The sequence below is a fragment of the Ailuropoda melanoleuca genome, chromosome 12 (genome assembly GCF_002007445.2).
Source record: "Ailuropoda melanoleuca isolate Jingjing chromosome 12, ASM200744v2, whole genome shotgun sequence".
Taxonomy (NCBI): Eukaryota; Metazoa; Chordata; class Mammalia; order Carnivora; family Ursidae; genus Ailuropoda; species Ailuropoda melanoleuca.
The window spans coordinates 33,196,014-33,209,481 of record NC_048229.1 but is presented as its reverse complement, the minus strand read 5'-3'; the positions used below and the strand labels follow the sequence as shown (position 1 = coordinate 33,209,481).

The 13,468-nt window shown below is 56.6% G+C and overlaps 1 protein-coding gene across 3 annotated transcripts in view; it reads right to left on the bottom strand.

The window, feature by feature from the left end:
• The window catches only part of EML2 (EMAP like 2), a 22,083-nt gene extending 8,684 nt beyond the window's left edge, over positions 1-13,399 (bottom strand). Inside the window, exons 1-12 of one of the 3 annotated variants that reach the window (XM_019809255.2) lie at positions 13,213-13,399; positions 10,357-10,575; positions 10,142-10,265; positions 9,849-9,953; positions 7,926-7,954; positions 7,583-7,712; positions 4,385-4,534; positions 3,808-3,877; positions 3,597-3,707; positions 2,348-2,443; positions 1,323-1,457; positions 287-386 (exon numbers count right to left, since the gene is read on the bottom strand). In XM_019809255.2, coding sequence (XP_019664814.2) covers positions 287-386; positions 1,323-1,457; positions 2,348-2,443; positions 3,597-3,707; positions 3,808-3,877; positions 4,385-4,534; positions 7,583-7,712; positions 7,926-7,954; positions 9,849-9,953; positions 10,142-10,265; positions 10,357-10,575; positions 13,213-13,384 — 1,441 coding nt within the window. In that variant the 5' untranslated portion in view covers positions 13,385-13,399. Of the gene's footprint in view, positions 1-286; positions 387-1,322; positions 1,458-2,347; positions 2,444-3,596; positions 3,708-3,807; positions 3,878-4,384; positions 4,535-7,582; positions 7,713-7,925; positions 7,955-8,452; positions 8,584-9,848; positions 9,954-10,141; positions 10,266-10,356; positions 10,576-11,516; positions 11,542-13,212 lie in introns of those variants that run through there. The other 2 variants (XM_034638108.1, XM_034638109.1) reach the window with 2 other exon arrangements.
• Positions 13,400-13,468: the final 69 nt, after the last annotated feature.

Here is a 13,468-nt window from a genome sequence, read left to right as displayed (position 1 = left end):
CACCCACCCACCCATCTACCCACACCTGGGTTACCCAGCTCCTTCGTTTATCATTCAAACTTGATCCCGACTACCACGGAATTTGCAGAGGACAGGGGTGGGGAGTAAGAGATTTCATAGAGGTGGGGATACTGGAGCTGAGCCTTGATGGGGGGTGGGGAGGAAATTAAGTAAGGATTCAGCCTGTTTTATCATTCGCTCCACACAAGCTGGGGCAGAGGAAGGCTCAGCCAAAGGGGGTCAGGGAGGACTGGGTGGGGGACCAAACAGGTGGGGTGACACTGACCTTTGCCCCAGACATAAAGGTTCCCCCCAGAGTCCCCGGTGACCACATCGCCACCCTCCAAAAAGGTCACACACAGCACATACTTCGGTTTCTCGTGTTTCTAGGGTGGAGGAGAAGCGGAAGGTGTCAGAAGGTTGCTGAAGCAGGGAGCTTCCCAGAGCTCATCACCCCCCCACCCAGGACCGTGGTTCAGAGGATCCCTTCCACGCCTTTGGGTGTGAGGCCCAGTGTGGAGAGTCCCATTTCCAACCTGCCTCCGTGGATAGCTCCGTGGCCTAGAGCTTCTGACCCCATTGTCTCCCTTGCCCACCCCCAGCCCCATTTCCTGCCTCCTCTCTTTCTTCTGTCTTCTCTCTGTCCTCAACTCTCCCTCTCCATCCCTGGCTCTCTCCTGTCCTCTGTTCCTGGGTTCCCCTCTCGCCATCCCTGGGTCTCCACCTCTTTCTGTCCCTGACTTCCCCACTCCACCCATCACCCTCTCTCTTCCCCTCTCCTTCCCCACCCTCTGTCTCTATGTCCGTCTCTCAGCCTCTCCCCACCCTTTCCTCAATGTCTCTGTTTTGTCTGTGCCCGGCGTTCTCAGGGCCTCCCTTTTTGGGGTGAGAGCTCTAGTTCTCACCAAAGGCAGGCGAGTCCTGTCAGAGATGCCCCTGCATCTTCTCTCCCAGGCCCTCCCACCCAGTGTCTGTCTGTCTGGGTGCGCATCTCTTTCGGCCAGTCAGCCTCTGACCTCGGTGTTTTTCCATATTCTCGGCAAGCACAGCACTGCTTATTGACCATTTACTATCTGCTAGGAGCTGTTATATTCTTCAACCCATCAAATCCTAACAACTTGAGAGTTAAGGAGGATTATCTGTACAGTATGGATAAGGAAACTGAGGCCCCGGCAGACAACACCTCAGCATCCCCATAATCTCCAGCCTCTGGAACCCTCTAGAACCCTCTGGAACTCTCTGGAGCCCTGTTTTGTCCTCTGTCTGGGTGTCCCTGCCTGCCTCCTTCAGGGCCAGTCTGTCCCCGCGCCCCTGGCACTCACCTCAAAGAGGCCCTGCCGCTTGCTCAGGGTGCCCCCCTCCAGACTCCAGAAGTAGATGTGGGATTTCCCGCAGGTGATGAGCAGGGCGGGGTCTGTGGGGTGGAAGGTGGCCACCAGCACAGCCTCGTTGGAGCACTTTGGGGAGTGGGGGAGATTCTGAATGAGGACCTCAAAGCCACCAGGGTCACCCCAGGTAGGACTGCCCTGTACAGCTATGCGGGTTGTGCACTGCACACCCTACTTGCTTATGTCTTTACTATATAGGCAAACTAAAATACAGGAGGCAGGGCCAGCCAGCAAAGCATTACTGCCATGTTCGTCAACATAACAGCAGACCTCGGAGTGCCCCAACTCTGCGCCAAGTGCTGTGCTAAGCACTTCACCCATTAACTGCTGTAATCCTCACAGCACCCTGTGAGGTAAGGCTCATTAGTGCTCCTCATCCCCGATGAGGACGTGAGGCTCAAAGAGGGGAAGTCCCTTGCCATAGGCCACACAGCCAGGGAGAATCAAATCCAGAATCAACTCACACAGGTCTGACTCCAGAGTCTGGCCTCTCAAACACTGTCTCTGTCCCCAAACTGTGGGTCCCATCCAGAACCCAGGTCTCCTGCCCCACACCGAAAACAGGCATGTGACCTCGGGCAAGTAGCTGTCCCCTCTACCATGCCTCAGGTTACTCATCTAGAAGTCAGGCCCACCCAGAGATGCAAGTCAACGTTCTGAACGTTGCAAGGCTAAGGTCAGGAGCCACCTCGTCCTGTTGGGCCTGATCCGCCCCCCCCCCCCACATCCCAACATCAAAGCCAAGGCCCTACTAGGAAGATGCTACCATTATCCCCATTTTACAGATGAGGCGCTCAAGGCTCAGAGAGGCAAGCCTCTTGCCTGAAGTCACACAGTCGCCAAATGGTAAAGCTTGGGACTTCAACGTGAGTATATCTGCTTCCAGACCCCTAACCGCTGAGATCCAGCCAGTCCCACAGAGGCACCCCAAGGAGAGGGGATGAGAACGGTCACCCCACCTTGCCATCCACCACTTTGGCCTCCTTGGCCCAGTCCCACACGGAGAGCATGTGATCATTGGATTCGTCCACTGCACAGAGCAGGTTGCCCCCATTCTAGAAGGAGGAGAGAGGAAGGGGGCAGAGAAGGTGGGTCAGGCTCCATCTCCTCAACACTGTGCCCGCAGGGGCATCTCCCACGCAGGCCTGTTTTAAGATTTCAAAGCTCCTGGCCCACAATATGTGAAACACGTTCAAATACACTAACCGTCCAGCCACCAGACACACATTTTAGAGGGTTTCTAGAGTTTTCCTTTCGAAACAACTCATCCCTAAGAAATTCATCTTTACCCTCAGCTACTTTTCCTCTGCAGCTACCACACGGTCAGGAATCCTGAGACCATCTCATGGGTAACCTTATATGGAATAACTTTTATGTATATGGAATTCAGCAATCAAGTTGATAAAATGTTGGGTGTTTATAGCTTTGGTTGAACAGGTTAATTTTGATTTTGCAGGGCTCCCCCTTCCCCCCCCCCAAACACACCGTGACAACAAAATAGCTTTTCTCCCCCCCTCACACCCCCACCCCAAGTGCTCTCAAAGGACTCCTTGGGCCTCAGAAAATCCGTGAGCCTCTACCCAGTGCTTCTTATACAATAGGTTGGAGGACCGGATGTTTTCTATTCCTCAATCCCTTGCACGTCAATACTTTGGTAGAATACATTTTGATAAAAATGTAAAATATGGTTAAAAAGCCCACCAATCACAGACCTGGATGTGGTGGGAACTGTCGAACTGCTCTACAAATTCCTAAAGGCTTACTCTCCATTTCTGGGCTTATCTCACCCAGACCTGCCGACGCCCATCCTGCCAACACCCATCCAGGCCAGCACAGGGAACCACAAGGCCCTACACACTGGGTTACAATGCCGAAGGGGTAAGGACCTTGGGAGAATGAAAGTTGGTGCCAAAAATAACGCCAACAAGCATAGGCTGATCAAAAGATCTCTGAGGAGGTCATCTGGGGACAACCAGGTCATGTGGGTCCCCCCTCACAAGGGCTAACGGAGCAGCCCCGTGAGGGTGAGGTCGCAAAGATGGGGGCTCAGCCTGGAGGGCCTGGAATTCTGCCAGGGGGTGTGGCCTACACCTCTGATGTCACAGTGAAGACGTGGCCCCACCCCAACGTGGTGGGGGTCGGTAGCCGTGAAGGCTTGCTCCTGACTTTGGAGGTGACGGGGCAGAGGGACGGTGGTGCAGGACTTACGGATTTCGAAAAGCCCACACAGCACACAGCTCTGTCAAAGACTCCTAGGCCCAGCACATGTAAGGTGGAGAGGGAAACTGAGTCCCAAACGCGCACGTGGGGTGGTAGCGGCTACAAGGAAGAAAGAGGCCTGTTACCTGGGGGGCCCAGCTGTCTGTCCCCACCCCCACCCCGCCCCAGTCTCCAGGTGTCACCCCCTCCAATCTGTTACCTTCCCCTCCTTTGTGGTGCCTGCCACCTGTCCAGTGGCAATGGTGACCATATCAGGGTGGACAGCCAGGCTGAGAGAGAGGACAGATGGACAGGGCTCAGGGGGAGGGAGGGGGGCTCACGGAGGCCCGGGACCCCTCCCTGAGCAGCCCAAGTCACAAGGCCTGGCTATGCATTCCACAAACTGGCTGAGTGAGTTATTTAGCCAGCCAACATCGATTTTGTCCTTCTGTTAACAATAAGGGGGCACTTTCCGGGTACTCAGGCTCAGAAGCAAGACTCTGGCCTGGGGTCTCTCACCCAAATACCCACAGGGCTCAGGTCTGGACCCAAACGGTGGCCAGGAGAGCGCACCCATTTAAAGGGGCTGTCTCTACCTGGCGCCAACTCGCTGTGGGACTGTCTGGAGCCCCAGCTAGGAGTTTTGGAAAGAAGTGAAAAATCCAGGCATTTGAGTGAATTTGCTGACCTTTAAAACACTGATAAGCAATTCATATTTTTCCCTGAGTTCAGCCCATAGACCAAGAAAAGGCCTGGCCCCTGACCCCACACCCGCAGCGCCCCTCCCAGGCCTTTACCATTTGATGTCATCGTTGTGGCCCAGGTAATGCCGCTGCCTCTGCTCCTCTACGCTGTACAGCACGGCCACGGAGGCCACGAAGTACACTATCTCCCCGGTGGGCAGCAGGTAAAGGTTGGCCCGGCAGTCTCGGCCGCGGTAGCCGTAGCTGGAGATGCCCGGGGGCCGGTCAAGGAGCCTGTTTTGCATTGCACATGCACACTGACTACCAGATTCAAGAACTGGGGTTAGGTTTTCCTGCTTCCACTCAGACCCCCGTGGGGGGTGGAGGGGAGGGGGTGATGGTAACCCCCCAATAATAAAAAAATATATATATATGGCCACCAAAATATTAACCCTCAGAACCTGTGCATGTGACCTGACTTGGGAAAGGAGTCTTAGCAGATATAATTCAGGATCTCAAGATGAGATTATCCTGGATTATCTGAGTGGGCCCTAAATCCAAAGACAAGCGCCCTTGTAAAGAGTCAGAGAGGAAAAGACGGGAAGACCGTGGGAGGCTGTGGGATGGGACCCACGGGAAAACCAGAGACTGGAGTGATGTGGAATGGCTACAGGTCAAAGGGCCCCAAAGGGCTGAGGGCAGCCACCAAAAGCCTGGAGACAGACCTGGGACAAGTTCTCCCCCAGAGCCTCCGGCTGGCACCTTGACTTTGGATTCTGGCCTCCGAAACCGTGAGCAAAACTTCTTCTGTTTTAAGCCACCAAGTTTCTGGTAATTTGTCACAGCAGCCACAGAATACCAATATAACCCTGCCCCCCTCTCTCCAGAAGGATCCTGTTAAGACCTGTTAAGACTGTTAGCTCACATCTGCTCCAACCTTCCCGTGGGTCCCAACTAACTCGAAGCAAAAGTCAAAATCCTTTCAAAAGCCCAGGCACAGGGCTGGCCTGGCCTGATCCTCTGATTCCTCATTCCTCAGTAGGCCTCCACTCCCCTCACACTGGCCTCCTCTCTGTTCTCACCTCAGGGCCTTTGCACTTCCTGTTCCCTCTGCCTGAGTCCTCCTCCCCTTCATCTCTCCATGGCTCCCTCACCTTCCTCAGGTCTCTGCTCAACTGTCAGCTCCTCCAAGAGGCCTTTCCTGCCCATGCTACTTAAAACTGCAGACTCATGCACCCTCACTGCCTCCCCTCCCCTCCACTCAATATTTCTGTCATACACTCATCAGAATCCCACACGGTTTAACTGTCTCCCCAGCCAGAGAATCTGCTCCAGGAGGGCAGGAATCTTTGTTTTGTTCACTGCTGTATCCCTTGTGCCCAGATCGGAGCCCGAGACAGAGAAGACACAGGAATTCAGTATCTGATGAAGGAATGGCTGACTCCCCTCTTCAGCTCCCCCCATTGGCCTGGCTGGGCCCTTTCTGGCCTCAACAGGGCTTCTGCCCTCCTTGGCTCTCTCTGACCTTGGAGTCCCTCAAAATGCCAAGATCATGACTCCAGGGCTTGACACTAACCCTTCCCTTTGCCTATTACATTCTACCTGCTACTCTTCTCAGCTGCCACTTCCTCCACCGGCCTCATCCAACTCAGTAATTACCTGTCTAATCCGTTAACTGTCCCTATTCCCCAGTGAGACTGTGAGCTCGTTCCATGGTGGCCAACACTGGGCTGTTATCATTCACTTCTATTAACTCCTCCTCTGGGAAGCCCTCCCTGACCCACAGGCTGGCTCAGCTGCCCCTTTGGGTTCCCCCATCCCAGGCCTGATCACTGTGGGTTGTCACTGTGAAGGAGTCTGTCCCCACACTGGACGGGGAGCCCTAGGAGGGCAGGCCATCATGATGACTACAGGGTGCCCAGCCCTTGGCCCCAGATGTTCAGAAAGTAATGGAATGAATGCTGACCTATGTACCGTGACCCCACAGAAAACCACTCTACTCTGAAGTTATCTCGGAGATGGGGCATCTGAGGCCCACACTCATTTTTGCAGCCTCAGCTGATCGGCCTGGTACAAAGCTTAGAATGCTCTGATTCTCCTGAACATTTCCAGCTGTCTTGAAGAGACTCTGGGCTCCAACAGTCCTGCCTCCCCTCCAGAGCAGAAGTCAAGCCTGAGAGAAGAGGACAGCGACTGGGTCCCTAGGACACTGATCCCAAGCCCCAGTGGGCTTTTTGGAAAAAGCCTGGGCCACACAGTCAACAGTTCTTTGCCTCAGAACTGTTCTGACTCCCTAGGACAGGGCCTGGTCCCCTCTCTTGGACTCAGTTTTCTCATCCAGAAAGTGGGAGTCGTAATTCCCAACCTCCAGGCTTCTGAGAGCTCTCGGACTGCTGCTTGTACAAATACATTCTCAATTCTACAAGAGAAGGACCGTATCATTCACCATATTTATCTATAAAACACGTTAGAACAGTGCCTAGCATCTAAGTCCACAATAATGAGTAGTTACTATGTTATCAGTCCCTGTTTATGAGGCACATATTTTGAGCTCGGCACCTTTACACACTGCTTCATAGCCCTTTGAATCTGAGATCACAAAACCCATTTTTCAGAGGACACAGCTGAGGCACAGAGAGGCAAGGTGACTTGTCCAGGGTCACACAGCCAGCCAGAGGTTGGGCCGGGGTTTCAACCCATTTCTGCCAGGGTTCTTCACCATTTCCAACTTCTTCTGTTGCTCGAATTCGCCAAGCTCGCTCTGGCCACAGAGCCCTCCTGCCTGCCCTATGTCTGGACACCCTCTGTCTGGAACATCCTTCTAGTTCTTCCCATGCCGGCTCCTAATTGCCCAATTCTCACAGCTCAAAGGCCCCCTGCTCAGAGAAACACAGTGACTCCTCTCACATGACCTTGGGTTCCTGTGTTCCCAGCATTTATCATTTAACTGAAATTACCTTGTTTATTTGACCACGGGCTTCTGGTACCTTCTCTCCCCCCCAGCCCCCACCCCTTTAGAAGGTGAGCTCTGGTTCACGCCTGGAATACAGAAGAGAATCTGACATACGGAAGGCACTCAGCAAACATTTGCGGCTTTGGTGAACCATAAAAGGTCATTTCAGCTAACCTGCCTTCCTCCAGCTCCCTTCTGACTCCAGGGTCATCCTGACCCCTCAGGCCACAGACAGCCTGCAAGTCCCTCCTGATTCAGCACAAAGACCTTCCCTCCTTAAGTCTCAAACCAGAAGGGCTTTTGTCCCCTCCGGACCGGGGATGAGGGGCGGGGTGGAAGGGATTAGAGCAAAAGGATACACCCAGTCCAGTTTGAGACGGCTGGACGGCAGCTCGGAGCGCGTGTCCAGGCTGTAGGTGGGCGCCAGCTCTTCCGGAATCAGCATGGGCACAGGGCGCCCCCTCAGGAACATTTTCACGGAGCCCTCCTCTGCCAGGACACCCCCAGAGGTCAGCGCGGACACCAGCCCCTATCCCCTATTCCCTCTCCCCTCCGGGCTTCACTTTAAATAATAATAATAATAATAATAATAATAATAATAATAGGCGGGGAAACTGAGGCCAGAGAGGCAAAGGCTCCATATGCCAGCTCTCCTGACCTCCAGCGATCCCTGACTATGCCCCTCCCCCTCTCCCCACTCACCCATGCTGAATATAACTTCTTTGGTTTTGCTGTCAGGAAAGGGGGAGAAAAAACGCCCTAATTAGCAGGCGGGTCAGCAAAGGGGAGAAACCACGCCCCTGCCCCACCGCTCCCCGGAGGTCTCTGATGAATAATGGGGGCCGCGTAAGGAGCGGAGCGCTGCCTCTCTGCAGGCCGTGTGCTTTGCTCGGTTGATCTTGCAGAGCCTAAGACACAGGCCCAGAGAGGCAGTGATCGCCAAAGATCACACAGCACGAAGTGGCAGGGACGCGATCCTGGAAGACGGGAGTCACCAGGGACCCCTCCCTCCTAATCAGCACCGCGCTCCTAGCGCTCCCCACCCCCAGCCCCCCAGTGCCCCAAACTTCAAGCAGCAAGGGAGGCGGTGAAGGGGCGTGTCTCCACATTCCCTTCGCCGGCCGAAAGGGGTGATACTCGCGGGCCTCGGTCCCCGGCGAGGGCGAGGGGAGACCTGGGATCCAGGTCCCGGGGGTACAGGGAAGAGGGGGTCTGCGAGAGGGTCTCACCCAGCTCCAAAGCTACTCATGGCGGCGGCTGGCGGAGCTTCGGGGCCGGGGGTGGAGCCGGGACGGGCTCCGCCGCTTCCGGCCCTGGGAGGCGCCCGCGCCGCCGCGCCCTGCCCCGCCCTCCGCGGCCGACCCCGGGAGCCGGCCGGTCACACTGGGTTTCTGATCCCGGGCAGCGGGGTCCTGACACCAGGCTCTTTTGGGGGGCGATGGGGGGAGAGTGTTGTTTGAGAACAGGACTAGCGGGCCTGTCTGCCTGAGTTCAAACCCCACCTCTGCCACTTCCTAGCAGTGTGGAGAAGTTGCCCAACCTCTGCCTCGGTTTCGTTGCTTTAAAAAATGGGGATAATAAGAGTGCCTACCTCGCAGGGTGATTGCGAGGATTATATTGGTTAATTCCTGTAAAGTGCCTGGAGTGGTGCTTAGCACACAGCACTATGTACGTGTTTGCTGTTATTTGAGTCAGGTTGAAATGTGTGGTTTTGACCCAGTTCCTGCCTTAGTTCAGCCCCCAAGCCCACAGCATCCTGACTCCATCCTCAGGTTTTTACTCCGCCCAGACCTTTCTGCCTCCAGGGAATTGACCACGCCCAACGTTCTCGTCACACCCACCTCCCTTTCTGATCCGTCCCCAGAGTTGGTTCCTCTCTTGATAATTGACTGCTCCCCCTGAGCCCTCTGCCCGCCTCGGGTCCCCCCAGGGATTCCAACTGCGACCACTTCATCGGGATCCAGTCTGGATGGGCTGAGTCACTTCAAAGCCTCCAGGTTGGCCCCGCCTCCTGATGGTTGGCCACGCCCACCTGTGGCTCCGCCCTTCTGGCCTAGTCCCAGACTCCTCTGCACCTGCTTCTTGCATCTGACGTGCCACCACCTGGTATCGGGCCCAGTGATCCCCACCCCAGGCTCTGATTCTGCCCAGGCTAACACCCTGCCCTTGCCCTCAAATCCCAATCATACCCGTCATTCTATTCCCCTATTCCCTACAGAAACTCCCTTGAGGTTTGCGTCCTGGCCCCACCCCTGAGATTCAATAGAGACTTTTACCTTAATGGCCACGCCCACAAGCCTGGCTCCTCCTTGATTTCCACTCTGGCTTACCCAAAGGACCCTAACCACTCATTTCTCCTAAGTCCTAGTCCAGCCTCTTAAGACTTGGCCACGCCCCTCAATGTTGGCTGCGCCTTTCCAGGCCTTTCAAGTGGACCATGCTACCTCAGGATTGGTCCCTCCAAGCCTCCATCGACACTATCCCCCCATTCAGAACTAGGTGGCCTCGCTCTAAATTATCACCTCGTGGCCTGGGGCATTACCTGAAATTCCCCATCCCCTTTCCCATGCCTGTCTGGGGTCCTGGCCGCACCCTCTGCGACATAACCCCACCCCAGACACCTACCCTTCCTTTTTGGCGCTACAGTTGCTGCTAGAAGATGTGGTGCGGCTGCGGGGGTCCTCGTGGCGCACCGAGGCGAGGCGCTCTGGTGACAAATAGCGGCGGGCACTGCGAGGAGAGAGCACATAGTTAGGAGCCTGTGAGGATAGCAGGCCAGTGTTAGAGGCCGGCGAGAACCTCCTGGCAGTTTCCATTGCTGGAGCTCGGGCACATGAGAGCATCCCTCGCCGTATAAACAGTCTCCGTCTCCCACGGGGTCTTGGAGGAGGCTAGGGACCCCGGCTTCCGTGCCTTACCTGCGCCCGGAGGTCGCCTCCTTCTTGGGGGAGGATGGGGAGGTGGCATAGCCGCCCACGCGCCGCGGGGGTCCCGCGCCATTGAGGGGCGTCCTGGTGGGAAGGCCTTTCAAGAGCTGACACACTAGAGGATGGGGTTAGAGGACAGAAGTAGTGAGTATGTGGCCCAGGTCCTGACCTCTCCCCATCTCATCCCTCTGGTCTAGCAAAGATACCCGAGGCTGTGGTGCCTAAGCGTGGAAGCGCTCGGCCCTTGGGGGTTCCCCGCGCGCGCAGCGCAGCACCCTGCTCTTCGCATGCCCGCAGGCGACGCAACGCGTCAGCCAGCGCCGCCTTTAGGACCGCGAGCTCGTCTTCCTGAAGTTGCAGCCGCTGCTCCAGCGCCGACACGCGGTCGTCCACCTCCATGCCGCTCGTGCCCGACAAATTGTCATCTGGAAGGAAGGGTGGCGCTGGCTGCGGGGGGGCCCCCCACCACCTTCCCGAGTTGAAGCGGGGCCAGCCACTGCCTCTTCCTCTCCCTCAACCTGCGGCTGGGACGCTGGCAGATGGGCCAGGAAGAGGGCTCCGAGGGGGAAGGAAATCCCCACCGCTCTCAGACCTATGCCCCCACACTCCTCAGCCCGCCCTGGAGGTGTGACCTTAGGGAAGTCCCTTCCTCTCTTACTTTTTAAGATTCGGCTCTGATTTCAAGATTCTATGACTAAGATGCTAAATTAACTATGAGTGATATCAATATTTTTATCTTTTTTTTAAAGTAAGCGCCATGCCCAACGTGGGGCTTGAACTCACGACCCTGAGATCGAGTCGCATGCTCTACGGACTGAGCCAGCCAGGCGCCCCCATACCAATATTTTTTAAACGACACCAACTTATTCCTAGTGACACTAAAGTTCTAGAATTGATCCTCAATATTCTCTGACGAATACCAACATTTTATCGTAGGTACTAACGTTTCCTTTCTGTTTCTTAAGACTTTCCAAGCCAAAAGGTCATGCCTGGTCCCTCCCCTTCCCGTTCTCTCCTCACCGTGGGGTTCGACCCCAGAGTCGGCTGCAAGGACAGCGTTTCTGCGGCCCCTGGCGGTGGACTTGGGGGTTGCAGGCAGCGCATCACACCCAGGAGACCCACAGGAGGGAGATGCGGGCGGGGATCTGACAACCAAACTCTCTATCCCGGCCAGAGCTTCTCTCCTGTTCCTCTTCTTTATTTCGCTGCTGTACCCCACGCCCCAGATTCAGCTCTCCCTCTCCTCTCCAGCCCCTGGGTTCAGCCAAGTAACTCCATCACCCCCCACCCAGCCCATTTTCCAGAAGTGGGAGGGGGTGGATGACTGAGGCGTCCCCCTTCCCTCTCCCTCCCAGACCACTCCTACCCAGACTCATTGCTGGCAACAACCGAGGAAGACCTGGCTCCCAGCCGGGCGGAAGTAAAGATGGTATCATTAACAGGGACGGGGCGTGGAGGTCGCACCTGCCATCCCGCGTCCGTAGGCCGCCCCTCCCGCCCGCTGAGCTCCGCAGTGCAGCCGTCCGTCCCTCCCCTCCCCTCCCCCCCCCTCCTGGCGGCCCAATCGCCAGCCCGGCCTCGCCCGCCCTGCCCCCCACCCAGCGCCTCTTTGGTCCGGTGCTTGGACCTGCAGAGGAAGGTGGGGGCCTCCCGAAGTCGGAGGAAGGGAGCTGTCAGGACTTAGAACTCGGTAGGGAAGGGACTCTCAGGGTCCTGCTGGCATCACGTTTTCCAAAGGAGGAAACTAAGAACGGAGGCTGGGGGAGTGTGCGGAGACTCATCCATCCAGTCACTGGGTGAAGGGGCAGGAGGGCCAATGACCTCGTTGGGCCAGGCCCCCTCTTACCTGCCATTACTAATACTACACACACACCCCCAAAAAAGAGAGGGGGAGAGAGGCCCCTTATAGCGTTATAGGGAGCTTACATGTGACAGGACTCTTCACGCGAAACACTTAGCACTGTTCACTTAGCACTATTTCCTGACTCACGGTACAGTGCTCAGGAAATCCAGGATACAATTAACTATTATTATACTACCTACTGCTCCAGGCAAGCCTAGTAATGATGGTATTACGTCCATTTTAGGAGGAGGGGAGGAGGAGGATTGAGGCCCAGAGAGGTGAAGTTACTCTTGCCCAGACACACAGCCGTGCAGCAGCTGAGCGGGTACTGGAGCCAGGCTTCGGCATTCTGTCTCTTAGAAGGGCAGATGAGGCCAAAATAAGCATTCTACTCCTCTGCCAACTCCAGTGTGACCAGGGCAGTGAGCCTCCAAACTGGGAGATAGTCCCTTTTCAGGGCCCCCTGAGTGAAATAGAGGCGCTTTCACCTCGGTCCTTCAAGCCCCCACCCAGAGAGGCCAGCTGCGTTCTGAGGCCTTGGACCATCTCCCCAGCCCCCCTTAACTCAAGCTCCCTCCCGAGCATTCCCACACCCTCAGCCCTTCTGCCCAGAGACCAGCCCTGGCTTCACCTGCTCCCCTCCCTTCCACCTGTCCTCCACCTCCCGCTCCCCTCATCTAGGCCTGACACTCACAGTGGCCCTTCAGGTAGAAGGAAGGGGTGTCTAGGAAGAAGGGGTGAGTCCTAATGGGTAGGAGTGGTGGGGCCAGAGGATTTGGGGGGTATAGTGGAGGCCAAATCCTCTGGTCATCCTACCTGCTCCCACACCCAGCCCACAAGCCAACACCAAATCCTACCTCCCCCTAATCTGTCAGTGCCTCTGCCAAGGGAGAAGGGGGGGGTCCCAGAGGATTGAGGGGGAAAGGGCAGAGTTCCAGACCCTCCGACCCCAAGCTCCTGAAGGTTCTGTGCCCTCCTCTTCATCCACCCACCTCGGGAGAAGGAGAGGGTCGAGGCAGGTGGGGAACTGGGATCGGGGCTTTGGAGATCAGGGACCTTGCTCTGGAGTCAGGGTCCTCCGCGGGGGGAGGGGGGGCGCGGAGAAAGGAGGATCTTCAGCAAGAGGCGAGGATGGGGACTTGGAAGGAGGAGGCTGGGGCAGGAGGAAATGGGTCCAGCCCTGGGCGGAGCCAGGGTCGGAACTGAGGAGGGGTCTCACCGTTGCAGTATTGAAGCAGCGAGGACGTGTCGTAGAGGCCGCAGAAGGCCGGGCCGCGCTCCGCCATCGCCCCGCCACAGCCACCGCCGGCCCCCCCGGTCCCAGCCTGGGCCCGGTCCCCCCCTCCATGCCCTGCCTCCCGTTGCCATAGCAACGCCCTTCGTTCCAGCATCCCCGGCTCTGCCCTCCCGGCATCAGGCGGCCGGCGCCGGGCCTGGCACCGGGGTCATCCCCCAAGATGCCGAGAAAGGGGGGT